The sequence below is a fragment of the Hippocampus zosterae genome, chromosome 12 (assembly GCF_025434085.1).
Source record: "Hippocampus zosterae strain Florida chromosome 12, ASM2543408v3, whole genome shotgun sequence".
Taxonomy (NCBI): Eukaryota; Metazoa; Chordata; class Actinopteri; order Syngnathiformes; family Syngnathidae; genus Hippocampus; species Hippocampus zosterae.
In genome coordinates, this window is record NC_067462.1 from 21,337,453 (window position 1) to 21,356,869 (window position 19,417).

A 19,417-nucleotide genomic window follows, 5' to 3' on the forward strand; every position below is an offset into this window, starting at 1 on the left:
CAGTTTTCTATGTGCCAAATGCAAATATTTACTGAAATAACAATTTCGATTTTCAATTTTACATGAACATTTTTCACTTGGTGCAATTATTCACACATAATCTCTCACACAATATTACTGTCCATCAATAACGGCGAAAAAAATATTTGGTCACACAACAGCTGCTTTAACAGCTTTTTTTAAATGAAATTAAAACAGAGCAATATAACATTATAAAGAGCACATCTAAGGTACACTAGTACTCAGCCTATAGTGGATTTAAACCATGCTTGCATACTTAATTTTTCTCAAGTTTGCTTTCAACACAGCAGTCTGTTTCTGTATGTTTGTTGAAGAATAACGAGACACTGGACACCAGTGTTCATTATGTGCCGCTGTATTCGAAACTGACGGTCTTACAAACAAGCACACGCACTTCCCCCGTGCTGCAGGGGCAAACCATTCTGAAAGGGGAGGGGGGTTTCACTCCCCCTAACATAGTCAGGCTATGTTGATTGTGTTGGTCCTTCTTGCGTGGAAGTCTCTAGGGCCGTCCACACGACACACATTTGCTCCGGTGCTGCACCGAGATAGTTTGTGCGGGATATTTTGCACCGCAGCAAATTGTGTGGAGCGTTCACACGTACAAAGCCGCTGACTTTCAGTTCAGTTTCTGCAGCGGCGCAAAACGACAGAAAACAAACGAGCTGTCGTGTTGGTTCTTTTTAAAACGTACTGTATATACACAACTCAAGCGACGACTGGACCGGCACGTCCTTCTCCTTCTCGGTTTCCGTGCCTTCTGCTCGAGAGTGACCGCCCAAGAAAACGTAAATGAACGATGACTTCAATGACACTCAGAAAAGCAAACACTATTGCGCCAAACAGAAAATCAAGAGAGGAAATCACAAAATAAATTCTATGGGGGCGGGGGGTTGTGAACAAACAACAAAGGAACAAACAACTCTGAGACAGTCCAGTCTCCTACAAAAGGAAATATGTTACTAGCCAAGTCTTGTGTCGTTATGAATCAACACATTACGGAAGTCCGACAGAGCACGAAAGCAAGGCATTCTCGCCATAGTACTCTTCACAAGCATTTGCTCTGGAGCTAATTTAACCCAGTTGCGTTCACACGTGCACATTCACACCGGTGCTGCCTCGCAAACGAACATTTGCCCCGGAGCAAATATTTGACCCACCTCCCTGAGGTGGGTCAAATTTGGTCCGGTATAAGCTCTTTTCCAGGGCTACCCCGGAGCTAATTTGCACGTGTGAACGCTCTACTGGGGCAGCCCCGGACCAAATCTTGCCGTGTGAACAGCCCTTCTCTCTACGGTTTTGTGTAGACCTCATTTCGAATGACTACACTTGGTTCGATGACAACACTGGAGACATTTTACTTTCGCTAGGTCGCTACCACTGTAGCGCACTGTCACTGTCAGACGAACACAGAGAAGCTCCACCCGCTGTATTGATATGGACACGGAACGCTGTAACCTTCCACACAAAATAGTTCCAAACAAGTAACAATCGCGTCAGTGGCATACATTGTATACCTGTATGATACAGAGAGAGAGAGAAGAACAGATAACTTTGGTCTTGTCAGTGGAGCAATATGGCAACCTTTTAAAAGTAAACTTTCCATTCATAAACTCTTTAAGTATCCGTTTTTGGTGTCTCGCGCTGCCGTGGCTGGCAAAACAGACATGGGCGTGGACTTCTGCAGCGCTCTTGTTGTTTTGTTTTTGGTGTATTTATAGAGCAACGTAACATCCGCTTGTGACGTATGCCGTGTTAATCTCGCGAGAAAATGTTTAATCCCGTTAAAATTCATTTAAATTAATGCCAATAAAAACGCGCTAAACTGACAGCTCTAATATATATATTTATACACCCCCCCCCCCCCCCCCACACACACACACACAGTGACCTTTACGTTCCAGGTTCTCTCCAGGCTCTCTCAAAACACTTGGTATTTCTCCAGTTTCTCATGTTCCTTCTTTCTGATGTTTCCATCACTTGGGACCGCCACATCCACTACAACGACTTTCCGCTGCCCTTTATCTATGATCATGATATCTGTTTGGTTCACCATTACCATCTTGTCAGTCTGTACCTGGAAGTCCCACAGGATCGTCGCTCTGTCATGTTCCACCACTTTTGGAGGTGCTTCCCATTTGACCTTGGAGTTTCCAATCTATCTATCTATCTATCTATCTATCTATCTATCTATCTATCTATCTATCTATCTATCTATCTATCTATCTATCTATCTATCTATCTATCTATCTATCTATCTATCTATCTATCTATCTATCTATCTATCTATCTATCTATCTCTATCTCTATCTCTATCTCTATATATATATATAATCGCAATAGCACTGATTGTAATTACAAGCTGCAATTACAGACCGCAAACAACTTCTGATGATGCAGGTCACGCCCCACCATAAGTTAAAGGTCAGCTGCTTATTTAATTTCATTTATTTTATTTTTTAAATACTTTTGTGTGAAAGTGAAACTGATCGTTGCGGAGAGGATGCAGTGTATACTTAGACAAAAATATCCCTTTTTAATAACAAGCACACAGACACAAAAATGAAAGCTGCCACCAGAACGCAGACCATCACCACCAAACAAGCCCTGATTGTCGACCGAGAGTAGTAACAGCTAATTTGCCGGGCTAGCCACCGGAGCCCTGAATAGCTTCGGGAATTAAAGGCAGCTAGCCGATGGTCGGCTATCGGATCACCAAATATCGGTGCCAAGACCTGTAATCATTTTCAACTTTCAACTCCTGGTACATCCTGATAAAAAAAACATGCTGCAAGAGTAATTGTATATAAAAAAATGGCACGCCCGTGATGGGTCCACAGCTGCTATCACACACATCCAACCGTCAGCATGACCCCTCCAATTACCGAGGAATACATTGTGAGTGTTTCCCCACCCCTTTGGATGTTTGTGTGTTAGGCCACTCCCTAAGACAATTAAGTGGAGAGACGAGTGAAGGGTTTTCAGAGATGTTTTGAGAATCATGTTCAAGTTCTCCTTAGGAGAAAAAAATCAACTCTGCTAGACTCCTAGTCTCTCTTGTGATTTAAAGTTTGTCTTAAGGGTCTGAATGCCTGACTGACCTGACACATGCCTTCTCAAAAAGTCAGACAACTCCTTATGAGGATGATGCCGCGGTCACAATGAGTGTTCTCTTACAGTAAATGGAGCAGCACAGAGTTCTACAAGGAGATGCGATTGCGGGACAACGTTAAACTTTTCATTCTGCTGTTCGTGGACAGAGCTAACAAGGTGTACATGAGCTGAAAACGAGCACAGAATTGACTTAAAAAATAAGATGGGATGCTCTGAGATCGAGAAAAAAATTTCCATCATGAATTCCAAGCAGGAGTTGGCTAGAATGCTCACCAAACTGGATTACATTAAGAACCAGAGCAGGAGAAAAATGATTCAATCAACGGAATTGCCGATGAGAAAGAGGAGAACTGAAGTGAAAAAAAGTGCATGTTTTCAAAATACATGGGCCTGCGTGGCAAAAATATGAACAGTGAGCGTGTTCAGAGAATTGGTCAGGACCAGAAGGGTGGAAGACCGAGAAAAATTCCCAAGCTCCTTTGGGTGCTAAGATTTTCATTCATCAAGAGTTCTCTGAATCTGTGCAACAGAAGTGGAAAGATCTCTGGCCGAAATTGAGAGCTGCCAGGGGGAGGAGATAAAGACAGAGCTAATCTTCTTTGGGGACATCCATGCTTATTTCAGAGAAACAATGGCAACCTGCATTTTGCATGTGTCACATCAATCCAGATCTGTCTCCCACTGAAAACGTGTCACAAATTATTGTCATGTCGCGTGGCCGCCAGCAGGTGGCGGGTTTTTTCCCCCGTCTGTTCTGCACACCTGTTCGTAATTTCGGGCTGATTACCCTCCTTTATTAAGAGACTCTGGCAGTCCTCTCACTGCCGGAGAATTCCTTACCGTGCCATTGTTCTCTCTCGCTATTTCATCGTTCGAATTTACTCGCTGCCTTTTTGCCTTACGGCCACTACTATTGTTATTCGCGTTTCATCCAAATTGTTATTGCTCTAGATTACTGATCTCAATACTTCCTCGCTCTTTGTTTTTTCGCGAGCGTTTTCGGTTGTTTTTCCTTATTTCCTGGTCCTTATTTGACCAGCGTTTTCTGTTACCGTTTTCCCTGTCGGGCTCTTTCTGTTCGTATAAAACCCTTTGTTTTTCATACAAGATCTTTTCGTGTCTGCTTTTTCCTGGGATCCACCTCGTTATTTTTGTTGTGCACGAGGCGATTTTTCATCGCCTCGGGCGCAACGTGACAGAATTCTCCGGCCACCATGGATCCCGCAGACATCGAAAAGATATTTTCCGCTCTTTCCCGACAAGAGCAACAAATGAGTCAGCACGGCCAAACCATTACGGAACTCCGCGGCGCGGTCTCCATGCTGGCTCATCGGTTCGATGAATTCAAACCTCGCTTAGTTCGGGTGGAGGAACGGAGACCACCACCTCCCGGGGTTCGTCCTACCACCCTGGAAGCGCCCTCCTCATATCCCTCTATGTCGAGGGAGCCCTCGCTTCCACAACCCCCTCGTTACGGGGGTGAGCACGGGCAGTGTGGACACTTCCTACACCAGTGCTCTCTCGTATTTGACCAACAGCCGTCTGCCTACGCTAATGACGCCGCCAAGGTGGCTTATGTCATGAGTCTGTTAACAGGTCCGGCGGCGTCGTGGGCGATTGCGACCAGTGACGCTAAGCCGAATCTCCGTTCATCATTCCGTGACTTCGTGGCAGCCTTTCGTCGGGTGTTCCACCATCCCGTGCGGGGCAGAGAGGCGGAGGGTCGGCTACTCGCCCTTCACCAGGGAAGGCGGTCGGTCGCGGACTACTCCATTGAGTTCCGGATCCTGGCCGCACAGAGTGGATACGGCGATCGAGCCCTGTGTGGACTGTTTCGCCGTGGCCTAAACTCGCTACTCAAGGACGAGCTGGCGACCCGCGACCACAGCACCGATTTGGAGGAGCTGATCGACCTCTCCCTCCTCATGGACAATCGCCTGAGGGAGCGAGGCCGGGAGCGTGGAAGTGATCAGTATCCGTCTCGACGCACCACGTACCGTGAGGAACATCATGGGTTCGGTGAGCACTCTCGGGGCCGGGAGACAGCAACCACGGAGGAACCGATGCAGCTGGGCGGCAAGGACGTTGGTGCGGAGGAAGGAAGGCGCCGTCTCCGCGACCGTGCTACGACAGACAGTGCCCAACCACCTCCTCACGCCGCAACCAGCTATCCGGGGTCGTCTTTCCATGCCCACCCCGAGTACTGTGAGTTACGACCTCGCGCGTCACCCCCCGAGCCTAGCCTAGGCGAGTCGACAAGCGACCGGGACACCCCAACAGACTTGAGCTCGAGGGGTAGGTATTCGGTGGGTCCCGGTCAAGGCGGGTTCGGGCCCTTGTAGATTCAGGAGCGGATGACTGTTTGATGGACACCAGTCTCGCGTCCGAGCTGGGTTGCTTTTTAGAGGAATTGATTGAAAAGAAGCGGGTGCGTGATCTTGATGGGCGTCTCCTGGCGGTAGTAACGCATCGAACGGAGCCGCAAAAGCTTCTACTATCCGGCAATCATATTGAGCATCGCCGTTTTTACGTAATGCGGTCCCGCAACGCTCCGATCATCCTCGGATTACCCTGGCTTCAGACGCATAACCCCGTGATTTCGTGGGCGCGCCCAGCAGTCGATAGCTGGAGCCAATACTGTTATCAGCACTGCTTACAATCAGCCGTCGGGAAGCACGAACGCGTCGCGCCCCCCGAGGAGATCTGCCTTGACGGAGTGCCGGAGTGCTATCGGGATCTTAGGGAAGTATTTAGCGAGGATCGCGCGCGCTCCATGCCCCCACACCGCCCCTACGATTGCGCTATAGACCTGCAGGCGGGCGCCCCGTTGCCGACCTCGCGGCTGTATCAGGTATCCCAACCCGAGCGTGAGGCGTTGACGGAATACATCAACAGCTCGCTCACTGCAGGTCTCATCAGACCATCACGCTCACCGTTAGGGGCGGGTTTTTTCTTCGTGGGGAAGAAGGATAAGACCCTGCGACCCTGCGTAGACTATCGGGGATTGAACGAGATCACGATCAAGAATAAATACCCCTTACCCTTGATAGACTCCGCCTTCGCCCCACTGCAATCTGCCACGGTCTTCTCGAAACTAGACTTGCGCAGCGCTTACCATTTGGTTCGCATCCGGGAGGGCGACGAATGGAAAACCGCGTTTAAGACCCCCCTGGGCCATTTTGAATATTTAGTTATGCCTTTTGGACTCACAAACGCCCCTGCCGTATTCCAGAATCTTATTAACGACGTGTTACGGGACATGATTAACCTTTTCTGTTTCGTTTATCTTGACGACATTTTGATTTTTTCCCGTTCATTACATGAGCACCGGCAACATGTTAGGCTGGTGCTACAACGTTTACTGTAGAACCGGCTCTTCGTCAAGGCAGAAAAGTGTGAGTTCCATGTCCCCGTCATCTCCTTCCTGGGGTTCATTATAGAACAGGGCAGGCTACGAGCGGACCCCATTAAGACGCGTGCGGTCACTAACTGGCCGGTTCCTACCAGCCGCAAGGAACTGCAGCGCTTCTTGGGGTTCGCCAACTTCTACAGACGTTTTATCCGCGGATACAGCCAGATGGTGCTTCCCTTAACCCGCCTTACTTCTGTTAAGATCCCATTTAAGTGGGATCCTACCGCGGATGTGGCGTTTGCTAACCTGAAGGCGGCGTTTACTAGTCCCCCTGTACTTCAACATCCAGATCCTGACTATCCTTTCATCGTAGAGGTGGACGCCTCGGATTCAGGCTGCTGTCCCAACGCTCTCCAGTCGACCAGAAGCTGCATCCCTGCGCCTTCTTCTCCCGTCGACTCAGTGCCGCCGAGTCCAACTACGACGTGGGCAACCGGGAACTGTTGGCAGTTGTGACTGCCTTGCAGGAGTGGCGGCACTGGCTCGAGGGGGCAAAGGAGCCTTTTACCGTTTACACTGATCATAAAAACCTCGCTTATCTCCGCTCCGCCAAAAGACTAAACGCCCGTCAGGCCCGGTGGGCCCTCTTCCTCACCAGGTTCGACTTCGTCCTCACCTACTCTCCCGGGTCTAAGAACACTAAGCCTGACGCCCTTTCCCGTCTCCACGAACCTGCGGGGAGGGACCGATCCCCGGAGACCATCCTCCCGACCCAGTGCATCGTGGGGGCCGTCCAGCGGGAGATTGAGCAGCGGATCCAGGGAGCCCTGGATGGGGTTCAGGTGCCGGCGGGGTGCCCAGCGGGGAGGCTGTTGTTACCTCCTTCCCTCCGATCGGAGGTCCTGCAGTGGGGACATGGGTCCAAGGTGGCGTGTCATCCCGGGGTGAACCGGACTGTGCAACTCGTCGCCCAGCGTTTCTGGTGGCCGGAGCTCCGTAGCGACGTGACGGAGTACATCAAGGCCTGCACCTCCTGCGCCTGCGGCAAGTCGTCCCATCAACCTCCGGCGGGACTGCTCCAGCCGTTGCCCATTCCTCCTCGCCCGTGGTCCCACATCGCCCTGGACTTCGTCACGGGCCTCCCGCCTCCCCGGGGTCGAACGGTCGTGCTCACGATCGTGGCCCGCTTCTCCAAGGCTGCTCATTTTGTGCCTTTGTCCAGGTTGCCGTCGGCGCTGGAGACCGCCAACCTCCTCATCAGACACGTCTTCCGTCTCCACGGCATTCCGGCGGACATTGTGTCGAATCGGGGCCCCCAGTTTGTGTCTCGCGTCTGGAAGCGGTTCTGCCGGTCCCTCGGAGCTACGGCCAGCCTGACCTCGGGATACCACCCCCAGTCCAATGGACAGGCTGAGCGCGCCAATCAGGATCTGGGGGCGGCCCTCCGCTGTGTGTGCCTCCACCGTCCCGCATCCTGGGTCGACCACTTACCCTGGGTAGAATATGCCCACAACACCCTCGTCTCCTCCGCCACAGGCAGATCACCGTTCATGACGGCTTACGGGTACCAGCCACCGTTGTTTCCGTCCCAGGAGGGGCAGGTGGAGGTCCCCTTGTACAGCACCACCTTAAGCGGGCCCACCACGTGTGGAAGGAGGCCCGGGCTGCGTTGTCCCGCACTGCGTCCCGGAACCGGCAGATCGCAGATCGTCGTCGGCGCCCGGCGCCCTCATATGTGGTGGGACAGAAGGTGTGGCTGGCAACGAGGAATCTTCGCCTGGCCGGCACGTCTGCAAAACTGGGACCCCGATTCACTGGACCATTCGAGGTCGAGGCCGTCATCAGCCCCGTCGCGGTCAGGCTCCGGCTACCGGCCTCCATGAAAGTTCACCCCGTGTTCCACGTCTCCCTGCTCAAGCCTGTGTCTTCCAGCGCCTTGGCGCCTCCTCCCGCTCCGCCGCCGCCTCCGCGGGTGGTCGATGGTGGTCCGGTGTACGCGGTGCGTGCCATCCTGGACTCTCGGCGCAGGGGCAGGGTTTTCCAGTACCTGGTCGACTGGGAGGGCTACGGGCCGGAGGAGCGGCAATGGGTGCCACGCTCCTGGATCCTTGATCCGTCCCTTTTGCGCGACTTCCACACTGCTCATCCAACCAAACCGGGTAGTCCGCCGGGAGGCGTCCATTGAGTGGGGGGTACTGTCACGTCGCGTGCCCGCCAGCAGGTGGCGGTTTTTTTCCCCCGCCTGTTCTGCACTCCTGTTCGTAATTTCGGGCTGATTACCCTCCTTTATTAAGAGACTCCGGCAGTCCTCTCACTGCCGGAGAATTCCTTACCGTGCCATTGTTCTCTCTCGCTATTTCATCGTTCGAATTTACTCGCTGCCTTTTTGCCTTACGGCCACTAAGGCCGTAAGGCAACATAACAATTTGGCAACAATAATAACAATTTGGATGAAATGCGAATTGTTATTCGCGTTTCATCCAAATTGTTATTGCTCTAGATTACTGATCTCAATACTTCCTCGCTCTTTGTTTTTTCGCGAGCGTTTTCGGTTGTTTTTCCTTATTTCCTGGTCCTTATTTGACCAGCGTTTTCTGTTACCGTTTTCCCTGTCGGGCTCTTTCTGTTCGTATTAAAACCCTTTGTTTTTCATACAAGATCTTTTCGTGTCTGCTTTTTCCTGGGATCCACCTCGTTATTTTTGTTGTGCACGAGGCGATTTTTCATCGCCTCGGGCGCAACGTGACAATTATGAAGCACAAAATATAGCAACTGAGACCTTGCAATGTTGAACAACCAAAGCTGTATGTCAAGCAAGAATGGTAAAGAATTCCACCTGCAAAGCATAAAAAATGAGTGTCCTTAGTTTCCAAAAGCTTATTGAGTGTTGAGGAAAAGGTGATGTAACACAGTGGTTTACATGCCGCTGTCACAGATTTTTTTGGAATTGTGTTGAAGGCATGAAATTCAAAATGAGAGAATATTTGGAAAAATACAGTTGTTGTCGTTAAACATCCTAATTTCATTGGAATTTGAGTCTGTACATTTGTGAGGCACCTCATGTTCAGCTTCGTTGGAATCAAAGCTTCCGTCTTCGTAGTCTCTAATGAGAGCTCTCGCTGTCAGCTTGTGAAGAAACTGCACACATACACATAACAGCACTATGACCAACCACATCATTTATCATGAAAATAACACCTCATTTGGCAGAGTGTTGCATCCTTATACCGTGCCCCTCGTCTTCTGCAGTTCACTCGTGGACACCATGGTATTTAGTTCCTGGCCGCTCAGGTTTCCAAGCAGGGTAGCCTGCAACAGACAAACAGCAAACTCTGATCAGTAATCTCAACAATCAAAGGTTGTACTGACAGTGGTTTTTTTACATTTGATGGTTAATGACATTTAAATGTATTTTTCTTAGAATTTTTTAAGCCTACTTAGGACACTTAGTCCTAAAAAAGGAGTAGCCTCAACTAGAGGAAATGATAACTGTTTTTATACTTCATCGACTCTTAAACTATTGACTGTTTCTTGTTTTAAGTTTTATCAGTGGTTAATTTAGAGATGTCAAAATTAAGGCCCGTGGGCCAGATCGCGAGTGCAAATCATGTGCGTCAACTTCCACAATCCATGCTAAAATCTGTGCCGAAATGTCAAATTATCATGTGTAATAAATAACATTGAGGTTTTGCAAAGATTTTGTTGCTCTGTTTGCACTCACTTGAACAATAATAGATCAAACCATTATAGTTGACTGATTTAAAAACTAGGAATGCATCAATTTGTTGTGTACGAGTAACAATACGATAATGCGATAAGGGGAGTGAGTCAGCTTCTCAAGGGACAAAAGATAAAGAAAACTCCTATCACGGTTGGTGTCTCTCCCTCCTGGCTAAAAGTCTGCACGGATCAGCTGGCTCTAATCTTCACTCAAACCTTCTCCTTCTACTCCTGGAAATGTGTGAAGTCACATTGTGCATCAAATCCTCGAACACTGAAATCTCAAGAAGCCTGCAATGACTACAGACCTGTTGCTCCTTCATCTACAACTTATAAAGTCTAGGGACGTACACTGTACATTTTTCTTTCAGCAGCAAACACTCCATTTTTGTATCATTTTGGCTTTTACGGCTGGCTGTGTCAGTGGAAGTAAAAAACAAAAAAAATAATGCCCTTACAGCAGCGAACTCTCAATGACTAAGTCAGAGGCTGTCTGTTTATCACTGGCATGAAGACAAATCCCGGTATACACGTGCTGACCTATCAAAAATGCATTCTACTATTTGGGGCCACCTCATGTGCCAACAAACTCACGTACACAATCAATGGGTTGGTCGATGGTACATTGCGATATGCAGTATGGCTTACGGCCATACTACTACCCTGAGAATGCCCAATCTCGTGTGATTTCCGAAAAGATCATAACAGTTCAGGGGCTACAAAAAGGCAGCCAGTGGGCTTACTTTATATTGCCGCATTTACCGCACTATATGGTGCACCTAAAAGCATTCAATTTTCTCAAAAGCCGATAGTGCGCCTTATAATCCGATATGCCTTATATATGGCAAAACACTACATGACACTACAGTCTCTTTATACTGTATATTCCCCAAAGAGTTGTTTCCCTGCTCGTGTTCCTATGCCACCTAGTGGTGATTATTAGCAGGAACCCATTGTATCCGAAAAGGGTTCTGCCCGACACTAATTGACGTGCAGCTGCCAACACACACTCAGACAGACAACTATTTTGTGAGCTCTGCGTAGCCATTATGAAACGAAGATTACACCAAAAGCAGAGTAAACTAATGACTAAACGAAGGAAGAAGGAGACAAGTAAGATTTCTAAGGATGTTTAGCCCCTTGTGGATGTGAGCTCACAAGGTTTGTGTGCCTTTTTTGTTGAATCAATTGTCTTCAAAACCTCTTTCATTCATTTCTTATTTTGTAATGCCATTTGTATTTATGCTCAGGAATAAACTCTGTCTTTTATGGACTTCATGTCATGCTTTATGCTATATGAGGGAGCAACATGAGGATCAAAATTCTAATTTCTTGGATGTAGTATTTTAAATGTTCTGTAAAGCGCTTTGTTATAGCTGCAGCAGTTGTGAAAGTTCTAAATAAATAAAGATATTCCCTTCCCTTTAGTGTCGCTCCATCTAGTGGATCCATAATGCAACCGCAGTCACTATTGTAGCTTCTAATTTACATGCCTTATAATGCAGTGCATGCTATATATGAAAACAATTTTAAAATAGGCCATTCATTGAAGTTGCGCCTTAAACTCCAGAGCACCTTGTAGTGAGGAAAATACGGTGTCTACAGCAGACAGTGGCCTGTCTGCTGTAGTTGTAGTGTGGCTCCAACTACTTGAGATACATTTTAACAAAGTTGGCTAATTATGAAGATTCAATTAATTTCAATTTAATTTAATTAGTGAACAATGTCATGCCTGTGTGCAATGTGGCACGAAGCCATAGACAAGCGTGTGGCAATCGTTGAAGAGTGCATGGAGTTGCTTGGGGGCTTGTACAGGAGTGGGATCTGATGGGTTAAACTGTTGCCATTTCACTGACACAGAACTGCAGCCGGGAGATGCCATGCGCCTCAACTGACACTCCACCTGTGACGGAGACAGGACACGTCCTAAGTTAGGACGAATGTTTCACGGAAATCACCCAAAAATATGAATGTGAGTGTCACTTTTATTTCCTCACCTTCTCTGCCCACTTGTGCTTGTGTTTAGCATAAAAAAATTCATATGCTTCGCACCCCGCCTGAGCAAGGGCTCTCAGCATGTGTCGATTGGCTGTAGAGCTAACAAACAAACAATTGATAACCCATTAAAAAGACAACCCATAAATATAATCTCTTTAGTCTTGATTCAGCAGCAGTTTTCAATGTGTTATCGATCTTTCTTTTTTTTTCATATTCAATTACAGTGCATTATTGATGAAAGGTTTGCTATGCTATGTGAGTGAATGGCCACCAGTTCAGCATGTAACCTGCCTTTAAATCTGCCGCCACGGAGGCCAGAAGTAGTTACTTAAGGGAGAGGATCTGCAGTAGCAAGAAAGCTTGCACCCATAAAAATGCCACGGAGCGGTGTCAAGAATTGCTCCCAGTTCACGAGCAGCAGCTCAGAGCTGATTGTTTTTTTAGCACGCCACTTCTAACTAGTTCGCTTGGCAGAAGAGGAAGGAGATGGCGTTTATAGTAGTTCATATAAGAGTTGATATTGTAAATGGAGTGCACTTATATAGAGCTTTATCTACACCACATGGTGCCCAAAGCACTTTATAAAGCCTTACATCCCCATTGAGAGTGCACACAGCTTCCCCTGAACTCTCACAGGCTTTTTCTCACTTCCGGAGTGAACGCTGGCGAATTTTGGACGCCGCTACTCCTTTGATTTTTGGATTATTAAGTCAATTTTTTAAGTAATTTTTTTGATCTTTAAAAGCCGACATATTTTATGTCGACCTGCTTTTATGGTCACTGAGTGAACAACGATCAATCCACACTCGATCGGCCGAACTGTCATTACCTGTCATCGAGTATTGAGATGTCGTCGAGTTGCGGCTAGCGGCTAGCTTACCTGCTACCTGTTGCTGCTTCCCGACTTCATTATCCAGTCCAGCTATGTCGATCAGCTGTGAGTGGCTTGCTTTCTGCTGGTTCGTCCTGTCTGTTCTCCACCACCCATTGGAAGTGCTTCACCAGTATGTAGCCACTGAGCTCAAACTCAATTTTAATCCACACGGTCCACCACCGCCTGCTCTGCTCCAACACCCGGACATCCTTACGTGCCCCGGCGAAGGTGCACTCACTTGGGCTCACGCCGAAACTATCAATACGACAACTCCAGCTCCATCAGGTTGTTCTGGTCCACTGCTCGCCGCCCACGGAAGAACACCGGACGCTGTGCGGATGCCTCTGTGTTGACACGCGCCCCGAGGTCGGATAGCATCGCGGTCGCTCATAGCTGCACTGCTGTCAATGTTGGCCTACTGAACATCCGCTCCCTTACGAGCAAGGGCCAGTTCGTCCACGACCTCCTGACAGACCGAGAGTTTGACATTCTGTGTCTGACTGAGACCTGGCAGCAGCCAAATGATTATGTACTCTTAATGAAGATACTCCACCGGGCTTTGTTTATCACACTGTGCCTCGCGATGATTCTGCGCGAGGATTGGAAATTTGCACCTGTAAATGTGCCTGCTTTTTTATCTTTTGAAGTTACAGTTATACAGCTAACCAAACAAGAATTTTATCACTGACATTACTACACTCCTCACTCATCTGTATACACTATCACCAAATGTGATTCTCTTAGGAGATTTTAATATACACATGAACAATATCAATAACTCACTCACCAAAGACTTTACCTCCTGTCTGGACAGTTTTGGTTTTCAACAGTTTGTCAAATTACCCACACACAGTAAAGGACATATTCTGGACTTGATCTGCTGAATTGGATTATCACCAACAAACTGTAAAACCGATCTCCTCCCATACACAGATCATCTATTGCTTTCATTGAATGTTAACCTGTCCTTTTTCAAATCCAACCCACAACGCATTCTACATTTCCGTAAAATCAAGGACATTAACCCGGACATTTTAGAATCACTTATCAACAACCTCCCCAGTACTGATTGTCTTTCTACAACAGATGAGTTTTTGACACAGTACAATACAAACCTCCATAACATTCTCAATGTGTCCTGGGTATGACGTTAAACTGCATCCAACTGGTCCTCCAGGTTGGGGGTTGGGCGTGAGGTTAACAACCTCACCCTGTAAAAACCTGCTGCCTTGTAGGTTGGGTCTCTTTAGACAAAGGCTAGGAGAAGGCAACTCTGAATCCAAAATCCCCCTGCTGCCTCGCAGGGTCTGCCTCTTAGGCATTGGCTACGGTGGTACACCAGTGTACCCGGAGTGGAGCCCCGACAGGCAGGGTCAAACACGCAGTCAGCGACCCTGGCAACTCCTGCAGCAGACCCGGTCCCAAGTGTATTGGTTCATCCTCTCCCTTGGGCTCCGATCGGTGACGCCGAGAGGGGGACACTACAGCCTGGGCAACTCAGTGTCTCCATATCCCCCGCCCAAGCCTTCGACGCGCACTGGAGAGTGGTCTCCACTGAAGTCGCAAGACTTCGTAAAGCAACCACGGGAAGAGGCAGTTACCGGTTCATTAGAGCTCCGGCCAATTGCCGTGGAGCCGGAGCGCCAGGGGCCTCGTCCGACGGTGGGAGGAGTCATCGCACTCCATTGGCTAGCTACCGCCCGCCCCAAACTGGGCAGCCCCCGGTCAATAGGGTGCTAGCCCGTCACACTCGCCTGCTCTACTGGGTGCGTAGAGAGCAGGGGAAACCCGGAAAGCGAGTGCCTCCATGCACCAGGCAAAACATGCAAGAGAAAGAAGTCCCCAGCACTTCGCATAGCAAGCTGGAACGTCAGAACTATGTGCCCCGGAATGTCCCCCGACCCGACTCAGATCACTGACCTAAGAAAGACCGCCATCATTGGGAAGGAACTGGCCCGCTTGAACATCGATGTGGCCTGCCTCCAGGAGACACGCCTGCCAGACAGCGGATCCCTCAGGGAAGAAAACTACACCTTCTTCTGGCAGGGTCGGCCGCAGAAGGAACCGCGCCAGCATGGCGTGGGCTTCGCAGTGAGGAACTCCCTGCTCCACGCAGTGGAAACACCGACCGGCGGCACGTCCCGTCTCCTCTCCCTGCGCATGAAGACCACAGCAGGGTATGCCAACATCATCTCAGCCTACGCCCCCACCCTGACGTCCTCCCCAGAAGCCAAGGATGAGTTCTACGAAACTCTCGAAAATGAAGTGAGACGTATCCCCAAGACCGAACTCCTCCTGATTCTCGGCGACTTCAACGCACGTGTGGGGGCCGATTGGCAGGCTTGGCCCTCTTGCCTCGGCCCACATGGAGTTGGCCGACTGAACGAGAATGGCCAACACCTCCTCGAGCTGTGCTGCCACCACAGCCTCTGTATCACCAACACCTTCTTCGCAGGCAATGACCGCCACAAGGTGTCCTGGACGCACCCTAGATCCCACCATTGGCACCAGCTGGACCTAGCAATTACAAGAAGATCCAGCCTGAACGCCATCCTCCACACGAGGAGCTACCACAGCGCAGACTGCGACACCGACCACGCCCTAATCGCCAGTGAGGTGAGGCTGCAGCCTCACAGAATCCACCACGCCAAGACCAAGTGCAAGCCGCGCATAAACACCTGTGGCACTGCCGACCTGGAAAAGGTGAACTGCTTCTCCACTACATTCAGAGATAAGCTGAAAGAGAAATATGACAACACCACAGAAGACCCCGTCCGTCTCTGGGACCAGCTCAGAAACGCCATCTACGACTCCGCAATGCTCGCCTTTGGGAAGAGAGTGCGGAAAAACGCAGACTGGTTCGAGGCGCACTGGCTAGAAATGGAGCCTGCAACAGGAGCCAAGAGAAAGGCAATGCTTGAGCACAAGAACAAACCCTGCCCCAACACCCGAGACACCCTCCGTGCTGCCAGGAGTAAAGCCCAGCAGTCAGCCCGCCGTTGTGCTAACAAATACTGGCAGGACCTCTGCATGGAGATCCAGTCAGCTGCTGACCAGGGCAGGACCAGGAGCATGTATGAGGGGATCAAAACGGCAACGGGTCCATCATGCAACAAAACCGCCCCTCTCAAGTCCAAGACCGGTCACACGATCCAAGACCAAAGCAGGCAAATGGACAGGTGGGCCAGCACTACCTAGAGCTATATGCAACTCAAAACACCGTCGCAGGAGCAGCCCTTGACTCCCTGCCTGACCTTCCCCTCATGGAGGAACTGGACAGCGCACCCTCGCTTGACGAGCTTGCGAAAGCAATCAACGCTCTAAACGATGGCAAAGCACCAGGCCAGGATGGCATCCCCCCTGAGGTACTGCGGCATGGGAAACACACGCTCCTGCAACCGCTGCACCAGCTTCTGAGCCTCTGCTGGGAAAAGGGCCACATCCCCCAAGACATGAGGGATGCCTCCATTGTCACCCTCTACAAGAACAAGGGGGATCGCAGCGACTGTAACAACTATCGGGGCATCTCTCTGCTCAGCATCGTTGGGAAGGTGTTCGCCCGCGTCGCCCTGAAACTGCTTCAGCGCCTCGCCTCACGAGTCTACCCCGAATTGCAGTGTGGCTTCAGGGCTAAAAGATCCACAGTGGACATGATATTCTCCCTCCGCCAGCTTCAAGAGAAGTGCCGCGAGCAGCAAAGACCTATGTTCAATGCCTTCGTTGACCTGACCAAAGCATTCGACCTGGTCAGCCGGAGCGGGCTATTTCAAATACTGGAGAAGATAGGCTGTCCACCAAAACTGCTCACCGTTATCCGCTCTTTCCATCAAGACATGCAAAGCACAGTCCGCTTCAACGGCGCTACCTCCCAGCCATTCCCAGTCAGCAGTGGAGTGAAGCAGGGGTGCGTCCTTGCACCAACCCTATTTGGAATCTTCTTTTCCATCCTCCTCCAGTATGCCTTCTCCGACTGCGAAGAGGGGGTATACCTCCGCACACGGCAAGATGGTAGCCTCTTTAACATGGCAAGACTGCGCGCCAAGTCTAAAACCTACAACATCCTGGTAAGAGAACTACTGTTTGCAGACGATGTTGCCCTCACTTCCCATAGTGAGGCAGGACTCCAGCACAGGGTGGTGGTGAACAGACTCTCACGTGCGTGCAGGGACTTCGGGCTCACGATCAGCCTAAAGAAGACAAATATACTAGCCCAGGGAACCACCGTCGCCCCCTCTATCACCATCGAGGACACGCCACTGCAAAATGTCGACTCCTTCACCTGTCTAGGCTCAACCGTCACATGTGCAACAACACTCGACGCCGAGATCAGCTCGAGGATCGCCAAGGCTGCCGGTGTTATGGCGAAGCTGTCGAAACGCGTCTGGGAAAACAGCCTTCTCAGTGCAAAAACCAAGGTTATGGTGTACGAGGCCTGCGTCCTCTCCACCTTACTCTACGGCAGTGAGTCATAGACCACCTACGCTATGCAGGAACGGCGACTTAACACCTTTCATCTACGTGCCCTCCGGCGGCTGCTGCGCATCAGGTGACAGGACCGGATTCCAAACACCGCGGTCCTCCAACAAGCCGGCCTCCTAAGCATCCAATGCACCTTGATGAAGAGGAGGCTCCGCTGGATCGGCCATACCTTCCGCATGGACCCCCACCGGCTGCCGCGGGAAATCCTCTATGGCGAGCTGCTTGAGGGACGCTGGAGTGTGGGCCGGCCCCTGCTGCGCTACAAGGACACTGTCAAACGTGACCTAAAGGCGGTCCGGGTGGATCCCAACAGATGGGAGAGTGCAGCAGCAGACCGAGCCACCTGGCGCAACACCATCCGCATAGGGGTCGCCGAGGCTGCGGCGGAGGAGCAGGACCGGGCCTCACAGAAGCGGGCAGCGAGAAAGTGCCGCGCAGCTGCTCCACACACCACCCCACCATCCTCAACATTCACCTGCGTGAAATGCCAGCGGGAATGCCACTCAAGAATAGGGCTCTTCAGCCACTCGCGCTCATTCGTCCAGTACAGGACCTAATCCCCCCCCTACGCGTCGACCATCGCCTTTCGAGACGAGGATGCTGCTAACATTCTCAATACCCTGGCCCCACTCAAAACCCGAACTGCATCCTTCAACCAAACAGCACCCTGGTTTAAGCCTACCCTCAGACAACTTAAATCAAAAGGCCGTCAACTTGAAAGATTATATAGAAAAACTGGACTCGCTATTCATAAAGAAATGTACACTACCCACTTCCTCCATTACAAGGACTCAATATCCAAAGCCAAATCAATCTTCTACTCTGGTTTAGTCAGTTCCAATGAAGGTAACCCCAGATCACTCTTTTCACTCATTTCTAAACTCGCTAAACCTGCTGACACTCTTCCCTCACATCTCTATTCCACTATTTTTTGTAATACTGTGGCCTCATTTTTTACATCCAAAATCCAACTTATCCACCAGCAACTCACCCCTTCATCTGCTCCCAACCCTCCTTCTCCATTCGCTCCGGTTCCTACCCACCTGTTCTCTGCATTCACATCCCCATCTGTCCACCAAATCTCCATCTTAATCCAGAAGTCCAAATCCTCTACTTGTCAACTTGACCCTCACCCTACGGTTTTAGTCAAAGCTTCTATCCCGGCCCTCTCCCCTCTCATCACTAACATTATTCAAACTTCCTCTCTACTGGCATTGTACCCTCCCATCTCAAAACTGCTGCTGGCACTCCCATACTGAAGAAAGCTGGCTCTGATCCCTCCGAATTGAACAACTTTCGTCCCATATCAAACCTTCCGTTCATCGCCAAACTTCTAGAAAAAAAAAACAGTAGTTGCTCAACTTCACACACTTCTTTCCTCCAATAACCTCTACGAACAATTTCAATCTGGCTTCCATCCCCTCCTTAGTACATAAACTGCCCTCATCAAAATATGCAATGACCTTCTTCTCTCTATTGACTCCGGTTCACTCGCCATCCTCCTCCTGCTTGACCTCAGTGCAGCCTTTGACACCATCTCTCACTCCATCCTCCTCGACAGACTCTCCTCCATTGGTATCACCAGCATCCCCCTCTCCTGGTTCCGCTCCTATCTTTCTGACCGCACCCAGTTTATCCAGCTCAAATGTTTTCGATCTCACCCCTTTCCCCTCACTTCAGGTGTTCCTCAGGGTTCTGTCGTTGGCCCCTTGCTGTTTCTAGTCTATCTTCTTCCCCTTGGTAATATCTTCAGGAAACATCACATTCACTTTCATTGCTACGCGGATGACAATCAGCTCTACATCTCTACCAAACCCAATACCATACTTTCACCATTCTCCCTAACCAACTGCCTGCAG

The 19,417-nt window shown here is 49.8% G+C and overlaps 1 protein-coding gene across 1 annotated transcript in view; it reads right to left on the reverse strand.

Moving 5' to 3' along the window:
• Positions 1–19,417, reverse strand: part of parp4 (poly (ADP-ribose) polymerase family, member 4) — a 106,416-nt gene that overhangs the window by 24,848 nt on the left and 62,151 nt on the right. Inside the window, 4 exon segments of the mRNA XM_052081954.1 lie at positions 9,545–9,625; positions 9,716–9,796; positions 11,940–12,110; positions 12,205–12,304. Of these exon segments, the coding sequence (XP_051937914.1) occupies positions 9,545–9,625; positions 9,716–9,796; positions 11,940–12,110; positions 12,205–12,304 (433 nt within the window).